The sequence below is a fragment of the Leptonychotes weddellii genome, chromosome 9, assembly GCF_054177405.1.
Source record: "Leptonychotes weddellii isolate Sample4059 chromosome 9, ASM5417740v2, whole genome shotgun sequence".
Lineage (NCBI taxonomy): Eukaryota > Metazoa > Chordata > Mammalia > Carnivora > Phocidae > Leptonychotes > Leptonychotes weddellii.
The window spans coordinates 93357140-93380723 of record NC_138377.1 but is presented as its reverse complement, the minus strand read 5'-3'; the positions used below and the strand labels follow the sequence as shown (position 1 = coordinate 93380723).

The 23584-nt window shown below is 40.6% G+C and overlaps 1 protein-coding gene and 1 long non-coding RNA gene across 2 annotated transcripts in view; one reads left to right on the top strand and one right to left on the bottom strand.

Moving 5' to 3' along the window:
• Positions 1–23584, bottom strand: part of LOC145723537 (uncharacterized) — a 38311-nt gene that overhangs the window by 5492 nt on the left and 9235 nt on the right. The window contains exon 2 of the long non-coding RNA XR_014148676.1: positions 145–269. This is a non-coding gene — a long non-coding RNA (uncharacterized LOC145723537). The remainder of the gene's footprint in view (positions 1–144; positions 270–23584) is intronic.
• On the top strand, positions 1690–23573 carry MTFMT (mitochondrial methionyl-tRNA formyltransferase). The gene is given in 10 exon segments (XM_006734855.3): positions 1690–1937; positions 3984–4193; positions 6071–6193; positions 7798–7900; positions 9117–9192; positions 14173–14264; positions 20921–20999; positions 21855–21937; positions 23310–23465; positions 23468–23573. Coding segments are annotated over 10 exon segments (1182 nt in total). The 5' UTR covers positions 1690–1716; the 3' UTR covers positions 23507–23573.

Sequence of the window (23584 nt, the reverse complement as noted above, 5' to 3'; positions counted from 1 at the left end):
AGCCCCGTGTCAGGCTCCCTACTCAGCAGGGAGTCTGCTTCTCTCTCTCCCTCTCCCTCTATGTGTGCTGTCTCTCTCAAATAAATAAATAAAATCTTTAAAATAAATAAATAAATATATTAGAATCCTATTCCACTTACTTACAGAGGATCCTGGAACAAAACTTGATTGAAGGCATGGAAGGTTTGGGGTCTCATCTCCCCCTCTTCATTTAGATGAGCAGAATCACTGAAATACAGTCTCTCAATTCCTCTTTGCCTCTCTCTTTTCTATTCAACACACAGGTGAATTTGTCAATGTTGATGCATAATCAGACAACTTTCCTCAATAATTCCAAACTATGAGAAGCAGCAGTTCCCACAGAACATTAAGGAGGCACCACATGGAAAAACCCATTAAATCCATTCAGGCAAGAGCTCGAGGCTTCTGGGAAGATATCTGAACTTGGCATTGAAGAATGGATATCATTTAGAGAAGTGATATGAGGAGGGCAGTCTAGAAAGAACTGCAAGCAGGGGCGCCTAGGAGGCTCAGTTGGTTAAGCATCCGACTCTAGTTTCGGCTCAGGTCATGATCTCTGGGTGGTGGGATGGAGCTGCGCCTGTGTCAGGCTCCATGATGGGCTGCTTGAGAATCTCTCTCTCCTTCTGTCCCTCCCCCTGTTCACGGGCTCTCTCTCTAAAATAAAAATAAATACATCTCAAAAAAAAAAAAAGAAGAACAGCAAGCAAAGGCACAGAAGCAGGAATGTGCAGAGCTCATAATTTGGAAAGAAGGACTGACCCAGTAGTCACTGGGTCTAAGACTGTGTGATGGGGAAATGTGGTAAGAGTAAGACTAGAAAGGAAATTTAGTCTCCACTCTGTAGCCATACACAAGATGTGTGACCATACATGAGAAGGTCATTGTATGGGTCTCTGGAATACAGAATCTAAGCACTAAAGTTCCTTGCAGTTCTTTTGGGGACAGCTTCCCCTGCTTTTTTCCCCTGAAAATCTCCCTTATGGTAAGTATCCCTCTGTGTGGGAGGGAACCCACAGGATAGGGGCAAGAGTGGGGCCTTAGATTCATCAGAATGACTGTGAGCAAGTAATTGAGCTCAGTTTCCTCGGTGCAAAATGGGGACTTTCACTTGCCTAGTACATAAGGATTGCCATGAAGACCAAATGGTAAGGATAGCAGGATTTGAAGCAACTAGCTGAACTAGCTGTCAGGACCTTAGGTAGGTAATTCCCTTCACTTCACTGAACCTCGGATTCTCTTCAGGAAAATGGTTGGATAATATCTACCTTGTATGCTTGATATGAGGATTAACTGAAATAATGGGTATAAAATGCTTAGCCAAAGCATGGCATACAGTAAATATTCAGTAAATATTAATTATCATAATTACGTAATAAATGATATTTCATTGTCTGAAAACACATGATTTGCTCCCAAGAGAGCTCTTTTGGGGAAATTGGCTAAATCGTGCAAACAAATGCAATAAAAATCGTGGGGAGGCTCGAGCCGGCAAATTCCTACCGGAGCTCGAGCGCAGGCGGGTCACGCCTCCAACCACACAGGCCACACCCCCAACCACACAGACCACGCCCCAAGTCGCTAGCAGACCACGCCCATCAGCTCTCCTCTCCGGCCCCGCCCCTCCGGCCGAGCACGCGCACCCCCCTTCTACCTTGAGGCGCCTGCGCAGGATAGGCCACCCCCCCGGAGGTCATGAGGGTGCTGGTTCGGCGCTGCTGGGGGCCCCGGCCGGTGGGTGGCGGTCCGGGCGGTAAGCTGAGCCCCCAGTGGCGAGCGCTGGCCGGGCTCGGCGGCTCCCCTTGCGGGGAGGATGGCCGGGGCGTCCGAGTCCGCGAGAAGCCGCCCTGGCGGGTGCTCTTCTTCGGCACGGACCAGTTCGCCCGCGAGGCGCTGCGGGCGCTGCACGCCGCCAGGTACCAGGGCCGGGGCTTGGGGGGCCCGGCTGCCCAAGGCGCTGATGCCGAGCCTCTGCGGCCGGCCCCGAGGGTTTACACTCCGCGCCAGCGAAAGCAGCAGAGCCGGAAGGGTCTGGGCCCAGATCTCCGCGTCTCCAGGCGCCCGGAAGGTGCACGGCACCCGCCTGGTCCCTCCGGTCTACACTCCCTCACCGGGCTCTGTCTCTCGTTCTCCAAGCGCTAGCGGGTGCCCCACGTGCCAAGCCGGCGCTAGTCGCTTTGCACACATCGCCTCTGTCCTCTGCCACCACCTCCTTGCCCCATTTGTGTGTAAGGAAACTGGAGCTCAGAGAGGTTAAGCGATTGTCCAAGGTCATCAGCTGAGCAGGTCGGGCCTTGAAACGGGTTCTGACTTCGAAGTCCTCCTCTTTCCAATTCCTCCTTCTGCCTCCTATTCATTTAATTTGTACCGTCCAATCCTCAGGGCTTCTTACCGGGCACATGCACACCCATGTCTCACTTCTCCGCTCCCCTCCCCATCTCCTCTCTGTATACAACGGGACCCAGTTTTCTGGGGCTGAAATGAGGACACAGTCCAAAAACGAACTATTTCCAACTGAATAAATTCATAAATCAGAACTCTTAGGTATTCATTTAGTATTTCTACGATTTAACAAATGCCATTTACTGGGGTGGGGGAGGGGATTGAGATCCAACCTGTTTTGAGAGTCCATGCTATATGGTGGCTTGACCCAGCTATACTGCTCTGCCTGCCTTCCCCCAACCTCCATTTGTTATTTTTCCACAGCGTTTTTTCCTGACGCACCCCCCACACTCATTTGTCATCTCCATCAAGTCTTCTTCACAGCAGCCCCTTCTATCGACAACCCCATCAATCCCCTCCTATCATATTCCTCCCTCCACCACTCTGCTCTGTGCACACACCCTGAAACGCTCCCTTCACACATGTTCCTTCTGCACACCCTCCATGATGTACTCTCCACAAAATGCTTTCCGCAGATTGTTTCCAGAATCTCATGGCATGTGTCCTGACCTTTCTGCTGATGCTTTGCTTGGCAGCTCCATTACTCCTGTGCTTTGTCTTTAGGGCCCTCCTATATACTCCTTTTCTCATAACTCCTCAACACGTGGTGTAGTAACTGGTAAATAAACTAACACCCTCTGGGCACTGGACTACGATGCAGCAGGTAAAAAGAAAGAGGTAGTACCACATGTACTGCTATGGAATGATGTCCATGGGATATATTTTGTGTTTTTTTTTTAAGTATTTGTTGGATCGAGGGGCGCCTGGGTGGCTCAGTCAGTTAAGCGGCTGCCTTCAACTCAGGTCATGATCTCAGAGTCCTGGGATCCAGCCCCGTGTCGGGTTCTCTGCTTAGCGAGGAGTCAGCTTCTCCCTCTCCCTCTGCCCCTCCTCCCTGCTTGCCTCCCGTGTGCGCTCTTTCTCTCTCTCTCTAATAAATAAAATCTTTCAAAATAAATAAAATAAAAGTATTTCTTGTTTGGCTAACACATGGTTGTGGTACAAAATTCAAAAGGTTCAAAGGACATACAGTGAGAAGTCAGTTCCTTCCACCTCTATCTTCCATTTCCAGTTCCTCTCTTCAGAGACAGCCACTGTTTTCAGTTTCTTATTCTAGAAATGTTTGCTGGATATACAAGCAGATGTATATTTGACCCACTTTTTTAAAAGACTCACATAATAGTAATATAGTGTTGTTAAGAGGGAAAAACCAAAATGTAGAGCAGTATAAGCAATATCCTATTTGTGTAAAATGTACCATATGTTTCTCTTTGCACAGGAAATTTCTAGAACCATGCTATCCAAACAGTAGCCATTAGCCACATGTGGCTCTTTAAATTACAAATAATTAAAATTAAATAAAAAACAAAAACTCAGTCTCTCAGTGTACTAGTTTTTAATCATTTACCCTTAAATGTCTCATGAATCTAACCATAAAAGTACTATGGAAGTATGTGAAGTACTTTAGCTTTGAGTCATTGTCCTAACACTCCTATTTTCTTTTAATCTTTCCAACTTAGAGAAAACAAAGAGGAAGAGTTAATTGAAAAATTGGAGGTGGTCACAGTGCCCTCCCCATCCCCAAAAGGACTACCAGTGAAGCAATATGCTGTCCAGTCTCAGCTTCCAGTGTATGAGTGGCCAGATGTGGGATCCGGAGAGTACGACGTTGGAGTAGTAGCTTCATTTGGCCGACTTTTGAGTGAGGCTCTTATTCTTAAATTTCCCTAGTAAGTTTTTTTTTAAAGGGAATATAGTATAGAGGCCTTGGTCTTTATATATGGGCCTGGTGTCTAAAGTGCAATGATTTGAATTCTAATTCTGCTTTCTTTACTATTTTAAGATAAAAAAATTTTGTTAGTGTCATGAATTGTTGAAATGTGTGATGCTCTTGATCTCTGGGCTCTCACCCACCTTCATTTAAATTCCATATAGATGCTGACAGTTCCCCAGTGTGTCCCTCCAGTTCAGATCTCTCCCTGAAATCCAGGCCCCTGACACCCACCACCTCCTGCACACTTCTGCTTGGGTGTCTGATAGGCACCTTACATTTAAGATGTCCTAAACTACATTCCTGAACTTTTGCCCAAAACCTGCTCCTCCCCAAATCTTCATCTCAGTAAATGGCAACTCCACCCTCTGGTTGTTCGGACTCAAAACCTTTCAGTGGCTCGTGATTCCTTCTCTCACACCACACATCCAATCCATCAGGAAATCTTATTGGCTCTGCCTTTGAATTCTAGATAGAATTCACCTGTCGGGTTCTGCAGTAGCCCCTGCCTGATGTCTGCTGCCCTTGGCCTTCTCAGTCTTTTACCAACCCAGCAGCCAAAGTGATCCTTCTAAAGCAGAGGCTGGATCATGTCACTCTGCTCAACGTTCTTACACAGAAGTCATCAAAATCCTTATAGGGGCCTGTAAGGACCTACCTACTGACCTTGGTCCCCTCCTGGCTGTCTGGCCTCATCTCCTCGTGTTACTCCTCAGGTTCACTCCACTCCAGCCACACTAGCCTCTCTGCTGTTCCTTGAACTTGCTGAACATTTACCTTCTTGAAGATACTACTGTTTCCTCTGCCTGGAATATCTGCATGGCTTATTCCCTTACCTCCTCACGGCTTTGTTCAAGTGTCTCCTTATTGGTAAAACTTTCTGTGACCCCTGTGAAAACTTTTGTCTCCCACCCAGTACTCCTACCTCTTCTCTGCTTTATTTTCCTCCACAGCCCTTAGAACCATCTGGCAAACTTTTTACACAGTTTTGTATTGCTTATCTCCCACTCTTGGCATGTAAGCTCCCTGAGGGCAGTATTTTTCCTCCTTTGGTTCAGTGTTGCTTGTATCCCCAGCACATGGACTGTGCTCAGTAAATATTTGTTGGGTGAATGAGGTGGGTCTGAACAGTGGAATTTTGAGTATAAGACTCTCATATACATGCACTCTCAAGTGCATATTCCTGCGGTGGAGATATCATCAAACTAATCAGCTTACTTAGTAAATGATTTAAATTGTTCATCTATGGGCAATAGGTGTGTTGGGATAAACAGCAAAGGTGAATAGATCATTGGATGGGGATTCAAGCAGCTTGTTTTAGGCATTCTCTATGCAAACTAAATGAAACAGGGTAATTGGACTAAACTATAATCACGTTGTCCATGAGATGCACAGGAGGGTTTGAGTGCTTCTCCTCCTAGAGTATAAAAGGTGTTTTTTTGCTTTTACTTAAAAACTCCCAGGGATGCCTGGCTGGCTCAGTCGGTGGAGCGTGTGACTCTTGATCTCGGGGTTGTGGATTCGAGCCCCATGTTGGGTATAGAGATTACTTTAAAAATAAAATCTTTAAAAACTCCCAGACATCACAGACTGTTGTGGAACATCTTTGGGACAGTGAATAGTTGTTCTTTTTCTGTTTTTAATTGAGTTTCACTGGTCTCTTATAAGAGAGTAAACAATCTCTGGCTCCCTTTACAGGTGGTATAAGACTAGATTCAACTTTGTTTTTCAAACTTTCTGGGGAAGTGTAATGATGAAAGTCGCATATTTGTTTAGGTCACAGGAACTAAATGGTAAAGCCCACTTGCACACTAATTTCTGCCTTTTCTGACTCAGTGGCATCTTGAATGTCCATCCCAGTTGCCTCCCGAGGTGGCGTGGTCCAGCCCCTATAATCCATACCGTGCTTCACGGAGACACAGTTACTGGAGTAACGATTATGCAAATCAGGCCTAAAAGGTAGAAGATATTTTCTTGTCTCTAGACTTTGTGGTTTTGAATGTTGATGTCAGTCTGTTTGGAGGGGATGTGGAAGTGGATGAATGGATGGTGCTCACTAATTCCTCTAACTCCAGAGTGCCTTCCCTCTCTGTCTTTTCCTGGTTGCTAATATAAACTATATGTGGCTTGGTGTTATGTAGTGCCTCTGTAAGTCCTTGTGAAATGTTTGACTTGTTAACTGGAAGAAATTATAGTACTAACAGCCGGATTTCTATAAAGAACATTGTGCAAATGAGAGATGGATTTTTGTATATGAGTTGTAATCAATCTTGGTTCTGCTGGCCTTGGATTCTATGGTCAAAAAATTTTTGGAACCTGAAGACTACAGTATATGCCAGTGTGTATTTATCTTAAACATTTGATTTTTTATCCTACTATAGTCTAAAACAGGATTATATTAAGCTTCTATCTGTTATCACCTAATGTCCCCATAGAAAATAATTCACAACTTCACAAGAACAACTGCATACTTGGGATTTGCTTTAACTTACTTCAGAAAACAAGAGGGACAGATGAAATGAGTTGTAAAACTTTGATAATTCTAAACTCTGGATGATGTTATGGGGATTCAAGAGACTACTCACTCTGTTTTTTGTGGATGTTTGTAAAATAGTAAGCATTTTATTAAAGCTCTCAGGTTGGAAATAGAATTAACAACCACAAAGTTAAGTATTTAAAATGAAGCGTATTTCTGGGGCACCTGGGTGGTTCAGTCGTTAAGCGTCTGCCTTCGGCTCAGGTCATGATCCCAGGGTCCTGGGATCGAGCCCCGCATCGGGCTCCCTGTTCAGCGGGAAGCCTGCTTCTCCCTCTCCCACTCCCCCTGCTTGTGTTCCCTCTCTCACTGTCTCTCTCTCTCTCTCTGTCAAATAAATAAATTAAAAATCTTTAAAAAAATAAAAAGATAAAATGAAGCATATTTCTAATAAAAGCTGATAGCCAGTTTTTATGGAGCTTAGTGTAAAATGTAAGACTGTGGGAATGCAAATACACTTGTACCTACTTATAATCACCAATGATTAGAATCCAGGCAAAACTCTTGTCCTTTATTGGGGAGAGTATGTGCTATGGTGAGCACTGTGAATTGTGTAAGAGTGACGAATCACAGACCTGTACCCCTGAAACAAATAATACATTATAAAAGTAAATTAATTAATTTAAAAAAACTCTTGTCCTTTGAGAAAGGAAATATAGAAAGAAATCATTATGAATTTTTTAATGGTACTTCCTTGGAAAATAAATTTTTTGCTCTATGCCCTCATTGTATAAATAGAAGCTTTTAAAATACTGTTTATTACTAAAGGTGGAATTATTTGCAGCTGCAATTAAATCCCTGATATGCAACTTCCCATACTTTTCTCCTTTAGAAAAAAAATAGATTTAAAATCTGAGTACAGGCCAGATTTTGCTTTCCCTTCTCTTAAACTGACGTTTCTCTTTTGCTAAACAGTCAAATCCACAGCCAGGGTTAAACTATCCTTGTGGTATGTAAACACTCATGTAGATAAACCTGTTGATCTGAAGGAACGGTAATGTTGTTATTTGCTTTTGATTTTTGCTAGGTTTGATGTCGGCCCAATTCTCAAACAGGAGGCGGTTCCTGTGCCACCTAAGAGCACCGCCAAGGAACTGGAGGAAGTGCTGTCGAGACTGGGGGCCAACATGGTACGGTTCTCTAACATCCCACTGCTTTGTGCTCATTTCCTGGGTCTCCTGCCTGTCAGGGATGCAAAGAACACTTCTGTAGTGCGTCATTTTCAGCTTTTTGTTTCTTTTAATTGATTTCTCTCCCTGCTTCCTAAAATCGAGGTTGGCATTGCTCATGTAAGTCTTTGGGAAATGTACAGAGTGGGGACTTAATACAGGCTCTCCTGAAACACGCGAGCTTCTGTGGGCCCCCGAGTTCCAGTGAGGCCATTAGACGCTGCTTCCCGGTTTCAGCCTCCGGCTCTCAGACTGGCCTGGCGCCCCTGTCAGACTGGCCAATAGCCATCCCCTCAGTGACCCTGCATTCCTCCACTTCTGCGCCTGCGCTGAGGTCACTGCCTCCATACGCCCTGGAGTTCTGCTGACCCCCTCGCTGTAAATGAACTCTTTGGCTTTGTATAGCTCGAATCTGCATACAGGAGGTCTGAGTCAGTGCTTAATAACCAAATCACTGATTTTCATATGAACTAGTTAATTTTCTGTAGAGGGTAGTTTTTCCCCAACTATCTAGATGGTGCTTCCTAATCTAGGCACTCACCTCAGAAATGGTATTGTAATGATAGTGGCTCTCGTTTTTCGAGCACGGGCTTGTGTGCCAGGACTATTCGGGATCCTCTGTAGACTTATTTTTTTTTTTACCTTCCCAACAAACAGACTTTGAGGTAGCCTCTTACTGTCGCCAGTTTTTAAAGATGATGACACTGAAGGCCACACAAGTCAAGTAACTTTCTCCTCATACCACGAACCTCACGGTAAACGTGGACGCCTGACACTATTCCCAGAGGAGGAGACAAGCTGGTGGAATTGGGATTTGAACCCAGAACTGTGTGGCTCCAGAGTACATTTTCCTTCTTTGAGGCTCCACTGCCTTCCCTCCTAGGAGTTAGAGTGTGGATTCCCGACCACACATTGTCCTGACAAGAAGAGCTTGCATAGCCAGCAAAGCTCAGCATTCTCTGGAAGCACATCTTTGCTCTGTCCTCTGCAGAGAGCAGCATCTCCACTGAGACGCCATTGAGGAGACTTGTCTCATCACAGCTTAAGGCAGTTTACCACCCTGCCCTGCCACACACCTCCTTCAAAGCTTTCCATAATGTCATGGTACTCAATTATAATGTATCTCTGCTTTTGTTCTTTTCATCTTGCATATGTTGCTCTCCCTTTTTTTTTTAAGCTTATTTCAGTTTTGAAAAATTTGCCTGAGAGTTTGAGCAGTGGAAGGCAGCAGCCAACTGAGGGAGTGACACATGGTGAGTGAAGGCTGCAGAGACCCTTACCCCTTCACGCGGTTTTTGTCTGTCATGATAGCACCTGAACGCTCTGACTTCACTGGCACATTGCCCTTGATTTTGACTAAAGATTGAGTGCCCACTTGTATGTCCCTTTCCAAAGAATAGCTGGTATAGTCTCCCTTTTCCTCTTAACATGTAGTCTCTTGAAGGATTGGAAATTTTTTCCCTATTCTTTATATTGAAAAGTACCAAACACAGAGATAAGTTAAAAGATGATGAATACCAGGGCACCCGGGTGGCGCAGTCAGTTAAGCATCCGACTCTTGGTTTTGGCTCAGGTCATAATCTCAGGGTCATGAGATCAAACCCCACATTGGGTTCTGCATTCAGTGGGGAGTCTGCTTAAGATTCTCTCTTCCTCTCCCTTTGCCGCTCCCTCACTCTGTCTAAGGTAATAAGATAAATAAATAAATCTTTAATTAAAAAAAAAGATGAATACCTGTTTAACCCAGACTCAGTAATGATTAATTATTAATATTTGGTCATATTTTCTTTCTCTATGTGTATGTGTTTATTTAGTATATATATTTTTTAAATTTCTGCTTTCCTTTGGAAGTATGCATCATAACCTTTCATTTGTTCGTAAATACTTCAACATGCATCTCTCTTTTCTTTAAATTTATTTATTTGTCAGAGGGAGAGGGAAAGGAAGAGGGGGAGAGAGGGAGAGAGAGAGCGCACAAGCAGGGGGAGCGGCAGGCAGAGGGAGAAGCAGGCTCCTGCTGAGCAAGGAGCCCAGTGCGGAACTCGATCCCAGGACCCTGAGATCAAGACCCAAGCCGAAGGCAGACGCTTTACTGACTGAGCCACCCAAGATGCTTTCTTGACTGAGCCACCCAAGCATCCCTCAACATGCATCTCCTAAGAGAAATGAATAGTTCCCTAATAGCATCTAATATCCAGTACATAAATGTTCGTAATTGTCTAAAAACTTATTTTTTAGCTGTATAGTTATTCAAACTAGTATCTAATTATAATTAGTTGGTATGTCTCTTTAATCCAGAGTAATTCCTCCATTATTTTTCCCCCTCCATGTCATTGACTTTTTGAAGAGAATAGGCTAGTTGTCTGTTTCCTTCTAGTGTTATTTAACTTGTTTTTCTAGCCTTTATATTTCTTGTGAATTGGAAATTCTAAAGGCTTGATTAGACTTAGGCTTGAAGTTTTTGGAAAGAGTATTTCATAGATGATATTGTGTTCCAGTGGTATTTGTTTCAGTTTGTTTTTAATTTTAAGGATTGCTTTTTATTTTTATTTATGATTTATTTCTTGACTATGTAAAACATTTGCATGATTCAAAAGTCAAAACTGTTTAAAAGGATATACTCCGAGAAGTGTCACCTCTCTCTGCTCTAGTCTTTGGATGTCACATCAGTGAGCCATAATACCAGGTTGCATCAAGGCTGGTGAAGTTGAGTTTGATCACTTGGTTGAGTCCATTGTAAAGATTTGTTTTTCCCTTTGCAGTTGGCAGGTAATCTGTGGGGTAATGCTTTGGCACCATGCAAACATCCTGTTCTCTAACAACCTTTCACATAATGATTTTGGCATGGCTTGGTGCTTCTTCCCTGAATGAATTATATCATTAGGGATTGCAAAATGGTGATTTTCCAGTTCCTTTTACCTTTAATATTTGGCATTATTCTGTAAAGAATAATGTAAAGAATACTCTGTAAAGAAGAGCTTTTCCTCACTAATTGAAGATGAATCTTAGTTCATCCTAAAATGGCAGGATCAATGCTTAATTCTTTCTCTACCAATTTTTAGAGTAAGAAGTTGGTGCCACCCTGGGTGGCTCAGTTGGTTAAGCGTCTGCCTTCGGCTCAGGTCATGATCCCAGGGTCCTGGAATCGAGCCCCACATCGGGCTCCCTGCTCGGCGGGAAGCCTGCTTCTCCCTCTCCCACTCCCCCTCTCTCGCTGTGTTCCCTCTCTCTCTGTCAAATTAATAAATAAAAATCTTAAAAAAAAAAAAAAAGTTGGTGCCACAATCACCTTCAATTATGGTGGCAAATGAGTTTTTTAAATTATGATTTGACTCACGGATTTTCACTTATTGTGTTTTACAGTTAATTATATTTATAATTCTTTGTCCTGCTCAAGTCATCCCAAATTTGGCCAGTGGGAGCCCCCTAAAGTTGGATCCTGAATCCTTTTGACAACCTCAACTAGTTTTTGAGTGCTTCCTTGCTTTCTTTTATAAGATGTCCCAGACTCACCTTATGAATTCTCTGTCCCATGTTGGAATGAACCATCTCCCCCTTGTTTGTTTTAGTGGGGGGTGGTATTTAGAAGCCATCTGGTACAACAGTGTGTTCCAAGATAAGGTGTCAATGGATGAGGTGAGGCATTATATTTTTTAAATAATATTTGAGTTCATACCATTACAGATTCAAATATTTAAGATTTTATTTATTTGAGAGAGAGAGAGAGCAGGGGGAGGAGCAGAGGGAGAGGGACAAGCAGACTCTGGGCTGAGCATGGAGCCCAATGCAGTGCTCGATCTCACAACTCTCAGATCATGACCTGAGCTGAAATCAAGGGTCACTCAGCTGACTGAGCCACCCAGCACCCCCCGCCATTCAAATTTTGAATTTCAGGGTTTTTCTTTCTTTTTTTTTTTTTTAAAGATTTTATTCATTTATTTGACAGAAAGAGACACAGTGAGAGAAGGAACACAAGCAGGGGGAGTGGGAGAGGGAGAAGCAGGCTTCCCGCTGAGCAGGGAGCCCGATGTGGGGCTCGATCCCAGGACCCTGGGATCATGACCTGAGCCGAAGGCAGACGCTTAACGACTGAGCCACCCAGGCGCCCCAAATTTCAGGGGTTTTCTTATATTTTAAACTGAATATCTTTTCAAAAGTTAATACTGACCTATTTATTTAATTGCTAGGCATAAAATAGTTTCAAAATTACAACACCAGTGGTATTAAAACAGTAAAATTGCTGAGTAATATTTCATATTCCTCTGCAGGTTTTTTTTTTTTGTTTTTTTTTTTTTTTTGCCCATAGACTATATCCTGCTAAGAGTATGCAATCAGAGTACTGTGTCCAAAACTTACTGGAGATGATGATTATTTTTCCCATGTGGTTTTGTTACCCAGTTTGATACATAGTTAGGTTTATTTGTTTCAGTTTGTTTTCAATTTTCAGAGTTGCTTTTTTTTTCTCTTTATGATTAAATTTATTTTTTGAATCATATAAAACATCTCTATGATTAAAAAATTTAAGCTTTTGAAAAACTATACTCAGAGAAGTCTCACTTCCATCCCTAGCTGCTCCTCCCTGTTTCCCTCCATGAGTGAGTATTTTTTTTTTTTTTTAAAGATTTTATTTATTTGACAGAGAGAGACACAGCAAGAGAGGGAACACAAGCAGGGAGAGTGGGAGAGGGAGAGAGAGAAGCAGGCTTCCTGCTGAGTAGGGAACCTGATGCGGGGCTCGATCCCAGGACCCTGGGATCATGACCTGAGCCGAAGGCAGACGCTTAACCATCTGAGCCACCCAGGCGCCCCCATGAGTGAGTATTTTTATGAGTTTATGATTCAGCCTTCCAGTTGTTTCCTTTTATCAAAATAAGCAAATATCACATATTTTTAAATTGATTTTTCCTTTATTCTTTCACAAAACGTGGCATAAAATATATACTCTTTTGTACCTTTGGTTTTTTGGGTTTGTTTGGTTGGTTTTTGTTTTTGTTTTTACTTAACCGTGTACCCTGGAAATCCTTTCCTATCAATAAGAAGAGATTTTCCTTGTTCCTCTTTATGGCAGCATAGTTCTCACTTATGTGGATGTATCATAATTTATTCAACAGATCCCCTGTTGATGGACATTTTGTTTGTTTCCAAACTTTTGCTATTTCAAATAATGGCCATTATAAATAACTTGAAGCATATGTTACTTCCAAATCCAATAGATGAGAAATTGCATCTTGGAGTAGTTTTAATTTACATTACTCCTGTGAGTGAGGTTGAGGATCTTTTTGTATGTTTAAAGACTACTTGGGATTTCTTTTTTCCAGGAAGGAACATTATATCTTTTGCCCATTTTTCTATCACATTTTTGGTCTTTTTCTTCTCAGTTTTTAGGAGTACTTTATTTGATAGATATAAATAAATCTACATAACAGATATAAAGTAGTCCTAGATATTATATTAATATTACATAGATATATATTTTAGATTACATGTAATTATAAATTTTATATTTGTTATAAATAGATCTAAAGTATTGTGATAAAAATTACAAATACTTTCTGGTTTGTTTTTTGGTTGTTGTGTTGTTGTTTTTTAAGTAATCTCTAAACTCAACGTGGGGCTCGAACTTACAAACCCAAGATTGAGAGTCTCATGCTCTACAAACTAAGCCAGCCAGGCGCCCCTGTCATTTGTTTTTAGACTTGATTTATGACCTTTCTTTTTGTCTTACAAAAGTTTATTTTTATTAAAAGCTTATTTTTATGTAGTCATATTTGTCATTCTTTTCTTTAATTGCTTCTGGATTTTGAGTCATTGTTAGAAGGGCTTTTTCTACTCCCAGGTTACAAAGAAATTCACCCATTTTTCTTTTAGTATTTGTATGATTGATTTATTTTTACTTTAAATTATGGAAAATTTCAAATATATTCAAAAGTTGAGAAAATAATACAAGTTCTCTTGTATCATTCAGCATCAATAGTTGCCAGTTCAGGGGCGCCTGGGTGGCTCAGTTGTTAAGCGTCCACCTTCGGCTCAGGTCATGATCCCAGGGTCCTGGGATCGAGCCCCACATTGGTCTCCCTGCTCGGCGGGAAGCCTGCTTCTCCCTTTCCCACTCCCCCTGCTTGTGCTCTCTCTCTCAAATAAATAAATAAATAAAATCTTAAAAAAAAAAAATAGTTATCAGTTCATGGACATAGAATCTGATATTTATTCTTGCTCTTGGCTTTGTCCTGTAGCCCCTAAGATTTCTGCTGGTACCAGCTGTATAAAATGGGAGGAACAAACTTCAGAGCAAATACTCAGACTTTATCGTGCCATTGGAACTATAGTAAGTTGGAAGTCAGATTGCAGTTTTACCTAATTGTGTGTGTGTTTAATTCATTTTCAAAATATTTTTACTTAGGAATGAATCTCAACTAAACCTAAGAATCCTGAAATTCATTTTATTCTTAAAACTTTTAATCTGATAAAATATACATAACATAAATTTACCATTTTAACAATTTTTAAGTGTATAAATAAGTAGCATTCAGTACATTCATATCATTTTGCAGCCATTGCCACTATCCATCTCCAGAACTTTTTCATTGTCCCAAACTGAAACTCGGTACCCACTGAACACTAATTCCCCCAGCCCCCTTCCCGCAGTCCCTGGTAACCACTATCCTACTTTCTGCCTCTTAGAATTTGCTTATTCTAGGTACCTCATATAAGTGGAATCATACAATATTTGTCCTTTTGTGTCTGGCTCATTTCACTTAGCATAATGTCCTTAAGGTTCATCCATGCTGTACCATGTAGCAGGATGTCATTCCTTTTTAAGTCTGAAAAATATTCCATTGTATGTATATACCACATTTTGTTTACCCATTTATCAGTCAGCGGAGGTTTGGGTTGTTCCCCCTTTTGGCTATTGTGAATAATGCTGCTGTGAACACTGGTGTACAAATATGTTCGAGTCCTTGCTTTCAAAAATTCTTTTGTGTATATGAAATTCATTTTTTTAAATATTCTTTAAACTTCAAGTTTTTATATGGGCCTTAGAATTCACAAAGCACTTTTGAATATACATATATATTCTGCAGTATCCCATAACCAAGTTTTATTACCCATTTCATAGATGAGAGGAATGAAAGTGAAGCAATGAACTTCAGGGTGCCCCATCATAAAATAATGAATCTAAATTTTCTAATGCCTAGTCCAGTGCTTTTTCCAGTATATCTTTCTGCCCGTAGCCATTTTTTTACAACTGAATTCTTAAATCCTCAATTTCTACAGATGGTACACAAAATGGAGTTGTAACTGTAACTTATTAAATAGTTCTTTATTTATACTTATAGTATTTATTAAATACTTATTAAAATACCTGGGGCACCTGGCTGGCTCAGTTGGTGGAGGGTATGACGCTTGATCTCAGGGTTGTAAGTTCAAGCCCCACATTGAGGGTGTAGAGATTACTTAAAATCTTTTTTAAAAATTAAAAAAAATACTTATTAAAAAACCTGAGTTCAATTCTCAGTTCTTTGACAAATGTATTGGGTTTTTTTCCCCCTTCATTTTGATAGCCTCTTGGGTTGTTTGAACTTGGGGCCTACCAAGTGTGGGGTTTTTAATGGGCCACCTGTTATTAACATTGATTAAGATGGAGACCTGCCACTGCATATTTCTAGCATGCCAGGTTCTTCAGTGAGGATCTCAACCTCATGTGTAGGTATCATCTGATTTTAAGTTGATGAATTGGGTTTAAAGTAGAGAATGCATGGTTACTGAATATTGCTCAAGGTCACATTGCCAGTTAGTGAGAGGCAGGTTTTGAACCAGATCTGTCTGACTTCAAACCCGGTACTTTTCCCACAGAAAAGCAGAATGGCATAGAGAAAGGAACATGGACTTTAGAGCCAGGCAGAGCTGGGTTCCATCTTGTCTCTGCCACTTCCTAATTTGATAGACTTGGGAAAATTATTTAACCTCTGAGCTTTAGTTTGTTCATCTGAAAATTAGGGCTGATATAATGTATATAAAGCATCTAGTATAGATTCTGGCAAAGAGTAGGTACTCATTAAATGTTATCTGCTATTATTCATGCATTCGTTAAGCAAAATTGTTTTTAAAGATTTTGTTTATTTATTTGTTAGAGAGACAGAGAGAGTACAGCAGGGGGAGCGGCAGGCAGAGGTGGAGGGAGAAGCAGGCTCCCCGCTGAGCAGGGAGCCCAACGCAAGGCTTGATCCCAGGACTCAGGGATCATGACCTGAGCCGAAGGCAGATGCTTAACTGACTGAGCCATCCAGGCGTCCCTATTATGTGTCAGGCATTGTACCAGGTACTAGAGATAAAGATGATGTGAGAAGGCAGAAACAAATAAGCAAATAAATAAAAATATCAGGTAGTGTGATAAGTTCTTTGATGAAAATTAAAATAGGAAAACGTGATAGACTAACTGGCGGTTATTTTAGATTAGGTAGATGGGGAAGGTATCTCTGAACTGACATTTAAGCTTTGATTTGAAAGACAGTAAGGAGCCGGTCATGCCAAGATGAGGAAAATGGCATTCCAGGCAGAGGGAGCAGCTAGTACAAAACCTAAGGTAGGCTAAACAAGATAAAGACTTCACAAGAAAAGAAAGCCACAAATCAGTATCCCTTATGAATAGAGCGGCAAAAATTCTCAGCAGAATTAGCAAACTATATTAAACAACATATAAAAAAGGATTATATACCATGACCAAGTAGGGTTTATATGAGGAATGCAAGGTTGAATCAACATACAAAAACCAACCCATGTAATACACCATATTAATAGAATAAAGGGCAAAAGCCACATAATTTACTCAATAGTTGCAGAAAAAGCACTTGACAAAAGTCCAACACCCTTTCATGATAAAAATGTTCAACAAACTAAGAAGGGAACTTCCTCGGGGCGCCTGGGTGGCTCAGTCGGTTAAGCGTCTGCCTTCAGCTCAGGTCATGATCCCAGGGTCCTGGGATTAAGCCCTGCTTCAGGCTCCCTGCTCCGCGGGAAGCCTGCTTCTCCCTCTCCCACTCCCCCTGCTTGTGTTCCCTCTCTTGCTGTCTCTCTCTCTGTCAAATAAATAAAATCTTTAAAAAAAAAAAAAAGGGAACTTCCTCAACCTGACAAAAACCCACAGCTAACATCATATTTAATGGTGAAAGCCTGAAAGCTTTCCACCTAAGATCAGGAACAAGACAAAGATGTCCACTCTCACCAATTCTATTCAACATTGTGCTGGAAGTTCTAGCCAGGGCTATTAGGCAAGAAAAAAGAAACAATACGGAATCAGACTGCAAAGGAATAAGTAAAACTCTATGTGCAGATGACATGACCTTATATATAGAAAATCATAAAGAATCCAAAAGAAACTTTAGAGCTAATAAGCAGTAAAGAAGACCTAAGTAAATGGAAAGACCTCGTTGTTCATGGGTTGAAAGACTTAATGTTGTTAAGATGGCACTATTCCCCAAATTGACCCACAGATTCAACACAATTCCTATAAAAATTCCAGTTGACGTCGTTGCAGAAATTGACAAGCTGATCCTACAATTCATATGGAATCCCAAGAGACCCAGAATAGCCAAAAAATCTTGAAAAAGAAGGACAAAGTTAAAGAACTCACCCTTCCTAATTTCAAAACTTACTGCAAAGCTACAGTAATGAAGACAGTGGGATACTGACATAAGGATTGACATACGGTCAATCGCTTTTTAATAGGGGTACCAACATAGTTTGATGGGGAAAGAATAGTCTTATAACACATGGTGCTTAGACAGCTGGATATCCACAATCAAAAGAAATGAATTTGGATTCCTACCTCACAAACTCCAAATGGATCAGAGACCTAAATATAAGAGCTTAAATGGTAAGACTCTCGGAAGAAAACATACGGGTAAATCTTCATGACCTTGAATTAGGCAGTGGTTCTTAGATATGTTGCCTACAGCCTAAGCAACCAAACTAAAAATACAGAAATTAGACTTGAAAATTAAAAACTGGGGGGGCTTCAAAGAATACTATCAAGAATACGAAGAGACAACCTATAGAGTGGAAGAAAATATTTGCAAATCATGTATCTGATAATGGTCTAGTATCCAGAATATATAAGGATCTCTTACAACTCTACTACAAAAAGACAAATGTGATTAGAAAATGGGCAAAGCATCTAAATAGGTATTTCTTCCAAGAAGATCTGTAAATGCCCACTAAACACATGAAAAGATGATCATTTTCATTAGTCATTAGGGAAATGCAAATCAAAACTGTACAGAGATACCACTTCACACCCACTAGGATATCTATAATTTAAAAAACAGACAATAAGTATTGACAAGGATGTGGAGAAATTTAGAACCTTCAAACATTGTTGGTAGGAATGCAAACTGGTGCAGCTGCTATGGAAAAGTAGTTTGACAGTTCCTCAAAAAGTTAAACACAGGGGTGCCTGGCTGGTTCAGTTGGTAGAGCGTGCAACTCTTGATCTTGGGGTTGTGAGTTCAATCCCCACATTGGGTGTAGAGATTACTTAAAAACAAAATCTTAAAAAAGTTGAACACAGTCACATTACCATAAAATTGATCCTTATCTTCTGCAATTCACCTTTGCTCTTCACTGAGAAAAAGCTTGTGCTATAACAGAAGGTGAAATTTTATTCCTAGAGCTGCCATTTACTAACCAAGAGCAAAACCCGTATCTTTGGGTTTCTGCTTTTTTACCTCTAGAACAGGGTTAATAACCATGTCCACAACTGCCAAGATCAAAGGAGATAAACTTGTGAATTAAATCCATGCAAACATATGATTTTGACAGTAATGATGGTGATACTGAAATGACTATATTCTTACATCCCTTTCCTTTCTGCAATGCTGTGATAAGGTGAGGATGAGCTTTACCCTCCTCAAGAACAAGAAGTACATATTCTGAACAAGAACTATGTACCTAGTATATTTATAACTCTCAGTAAATACAAACCTTTCTTTAGTCAGCATGTGTGTTCTTTGAAAGAAAAAAGTTACACATGCAAAAATTGTTTCCTGACTTTTACTGGAAATGGGTGAAAAGGAAAATAAGCCAGCAAATTATAGAAGAGGATATTGTACCAAAACATATTTTATGTAAGATCATGAACACCTATGAATTTTTCTTCAAATTTATTTAATTCTTTGATGTCACGTTCAAATCTTTCAAACAATCTAACTCTTGTGAAAAATTAAATGTCCTCTTTAGGGAAGGTCATAAAGAGCACTGAATGCTGAGAATGAGAAAACCTAGATTCTGGTCCTAGGCTCTACCTGTGTCTAAACTTGGGAAAATAGCTGCATTTCTCTGGGCCTTTCTTTTCCTTGTCTATGAGATAGAGGATTGAGCTACAGTCTGAAAATAAATTTATTTACTTCAGAAATTTGAGAGAACTTATTTCCTGGTACATGTTAATTTTTATTAGTCTGAAATCAAAATGTAACGGAAGTGGCATTTCACACTGTGGGGAAGGGTGAGATGGATTATCCAGTCAATAGGGTTGGGACAGCTGAACTGGTTAGCTATTAGAGGGGGAGGCCCTCAAATCCTGCCTTTCAAAGTCCAAATAAAATCTAGATGGATCAAGCATTTCAATGTAAAAGAGTGAAACCACAAAGAACAGAGGGAAAAGCACAGTTGAATAATTTTATAATATTTAATAATCTTAAAGTGTGGGATAGCCCTTTTTTGAGCCTAACATGAACCACTAGAGCCAAGAGAGAAAAAAACTGGCTAATATTACTCCATAAAAGGGCGCCTGGGTGGCTCAGTTGGTTAAGCGACTGCCTTCGGCTCAGGTCATGATCCTGGAGTCCCGGGATCGAGTCCCGCATCGGGCTCCCTGCTCGGCAGGGAGTCTGCTTCTCCCTCTCCCGCTCCCCCCTCTTGTGCTCTTTCTCTCTCTCACTCTCTCTCTCAAATAAATAAATAAAATCTTAAAAAAAAAAATATTACTCCATAAAAATAAAAACACTTATGCACGGGAAAAAAATTACTGTACCCAAGTTTAAAAGTCCATACACTGGGAAAAATTGCTATTAATAGTAGCAAGAAATTGAAAATAATTGAAATGTCCATCAGAAAGCTATTCGTTGCATAAATTATGGTATAGTCAAGATGGGAGTACTGTGCTACAGATATAGAGGGAAATAGACATGCATGCACTGATGAAAGTTGTCCATGCTTCAATCGTTAGGCAAAAAAGCTCCTTGTAAGAGTACGTTCTAGATTTTTGTAATATTTGCAGGAAAAAAAATACAAGGATATACACATCAAATTGTTAACAGTGGTTACTTCTCAGGATGGGAGTACAGAATAATTTCTAAATTTTTTAAAACTTCTTTTAAACGTTTTATTAATTTAAGTAGCTGTATGCCCAACATGGGACTCAAACTCACAACCCTGAGTTCAAGAGTCATAAGCTCCTCCGACTGAGCCAGCCAGGTGCCCCTACTTTCTAAATTTTTTTAACATAATTGTAATACTTGCATTTTTTTAAATGAGCATAAATTTAAATTAGAAATATTAATAAAGATATAAACATTGATTTTTATTTTTTTTTAGATTTATTTATTTATTTATTAGAGAGAGAGAGCATGAGAGGGGGGAAGGGCAGAGGGAGAAGCAGACTCCCCACCGAGCAGGGAGCCCGATGTGGGACTCGATCCCGGGACTCCAGGATCATGACCTGAGCTGAAGGCAGTCGCTTAACCAACTGAGCCACCCAGGCGCCCTAAACATTGATTTTTAAAATAGTGTTTAAGGTCTTATCAATCTTGGAGACTGATGTAGAGGGTCACATCTGTGTTCTGTCTCATAAGATTTAAAGACTCAGTTCCCCATTCTTCTGTAACTGGGAGAGAAGTCAGACCAAATTAATGCAAAATAGTAGTTGAAAGGGGTTTGGGGGTTGAGTGTATTCCATTATAATACCTTCTTTAATTTTATTTGCAGATTCCGTTGCAGACTCTCTGGATGGATAATACCATTAAACTTCTGGATTTGGTAGAAGTTAATAGTTCAGTCCTCACTGGTACTAACTTTTGAATAGCTGATGAATAACTATACTCCGTTTGAAAATGTGTCTGTTTTACCATAGGTCACATTTACTAAAAACAAGGATTCTTTTAGTTTGTGTCAGTTCAGTAATGATAATGCTTTACACTCATTTATTATCTTATTCTTTGCAGTGTCCATTCTCGTGTATTTTTTCACTCAGTCATCCTAAGAATGTGGGAAGTAGGCACAGCAGTCTTACTATCCCATTTTAAGCTCTGTGATTTCCTACACTAAGGTTTTCAGGGAGTGCAGAATGACTTGGTCATTTTCATTCTGCTGAATATCATGATGAAAATCCCTGGGCAGCTCAGTGAGAATCCTAGGCCAGGGTGTAGCATTTCATGACACAGTCCGTTCTGAGGCCCATCAGTGCCCTCCCAGTATGGTGGACTGAAGGAGTGGGAGCCACAGAAGGAGCTGGTCCAGCTCAGAGGGAGTCGGGGTTCCCCAGGAATCTAATTTGTTGGGTCATGGATGGAAGGGCCAGCTTAGATCGTAAGCTTCCTGTATACCTCTCCACTGGTAGCTAGTTATTTCCCCCAAATGGTCAAAACTTCTAAATTCGACATTTTTAGGTTGATCTTTGGGAGACTGGGTAAAGGACAGGTAAGTTCCTATGTGTATGGAAAGCTTCCCTTTGGGTTTGAGATGCACTGGAGCACCATGGCTCCATCACAAGTTTGGATTACAGAGGCAGGGCATCAGCAGGTATGCCCTCTAGTATTAATACTGCCTCCGGGATGTTTTTTTTTATTTTTAAGTACCATGAAGTTGCTTAATTATTTATTCTCTCTCATATCCTTCTTCTCCCCACCCCTCAATTCTTTAGATCCAAAATTAAGAGAACAACCTGTTATTCCAGGATCAGTAATATACCACAAACAGTCACAAATACTGCTGGTTTGTTGCAAGGTATATTTTCCTTTAGTTTTATTTTCCTTTTAGTTTAAAATACTCGTTTTACTGAGTTTATAGTTTATCATTTTTAGTTAAGACTTCACTCAACTGTTTATCCATCAGAGTGAGCCACGGGACAGTTTAATTTTTCTTAAGAAATAGCAGAATCTCTAGTATAATTTTTGAAAGTGATGAAGTTTTACCAAGGCATTATTACTGAAAGAAGATTCAGTAAGTTTAGGCTTTCTTAAAAGAAACTTGTATATTCTCAGTGTAATTTAATTAACAAGTTCTTGTTAACAACTAGCAAGTCTTGTTTAACTAGCAACTCATCTTGTTAATATGATGATCATAGAAGATAGCCATAGCGGAGTATCTAGCCGAACTACTACAGTGCAGGTATCCTACTTGCTTTTATTGTTCCATAGTGGTTAAAGAGGAGATTTTGTAACCTATTTTTTTTTTTTTAAAGATTTTATTTATTTATTTGAGAGACAGAATGAGACAGAGAGAGAGCACATGAGAGGGGGGAGAATCAGAGGGAGAAGCAGGCTCCCCGCCGAGCAGGGAGCCTGACGCGGGACTCGATACCGGGACTCCAGGATCATGACCTGAGCCGAAGGCAGTCGCTCAACCGACTGAGCCACCCAGGCGCCCTCGTAACCTAGTTAAAATGACTTTCGAACCATTGTTATTTTATGACAATGGCCTGAGAAATATTCCACATTTCTTCCATTTCCTGGTATTTTCCTTCATATGGTGTTTATGTGCGATGTTTCACGCTCAAGAGGTCGTGTTTAAAATGTGTGATAGGGTGATCTGACCTACACAGACTGTAGATAAGAGCTCCCACATCAGCCTCTTTTCATCTTTCTTCAGCTTATTCTTGAACGGTATAGGGTCTATATTGCAAATCTGCAGTTTGCTGTCCTAGAAGAAGCTGGGGTTGTCTGAACATGTGAATTTAAGTCCCACGAGTTATGTCACCTCGGACAAATCACTCACCTCCCTGGGCATCAGTTTTCTCTTCTAAAATCAATTTCCGCTGGGGATGATATTGGATCTGCCTACTTTTAGAGTGGTTATATTTTTGATGACCAGTCATAATAAGATACATGGACATATTCTGAAAACTGTAAAGTACAATGCCAGTATGACACACTTCTTTATTCTGCCCCCTTTATGTAATTTATACAGTTCTGTACATTTGTTACCACTCAGTAATAAACTTAGAGTCAAAGAATCATATATGTTACTTAGTACAGTGCTATCTGCAGCTAGGCATTTGGTAAAGATTTGTAGGTTTTCACGATAAAAGTTGTATAAGCTAAAATTTACCACCAGTTTTGCCACCACTGCCTATTCACTGTTTGTCTTTTGCCCTTAGGATGGCTGGATTGGTGTTCGATCAGTGATGCTCAAGAAAACACTAACAGCTACTGATTTCTACAATGGGTATCTGCACCCCTGGTACCAGAAAGACTCCCAAGCTCAACCAAGGCAATGCAGATTTCAGACTCTCAGACTTCCAACAAAGAAGCAGGGAAAAAAAAAATTGTTGCTATGCAACAGTGCATTAAGTAGTTAGGAAGTAGATGGACAAGAACCTACTACATATTTGTAATTTATTAAAAGCCTTATTTACAAGGAATTACCTTGACT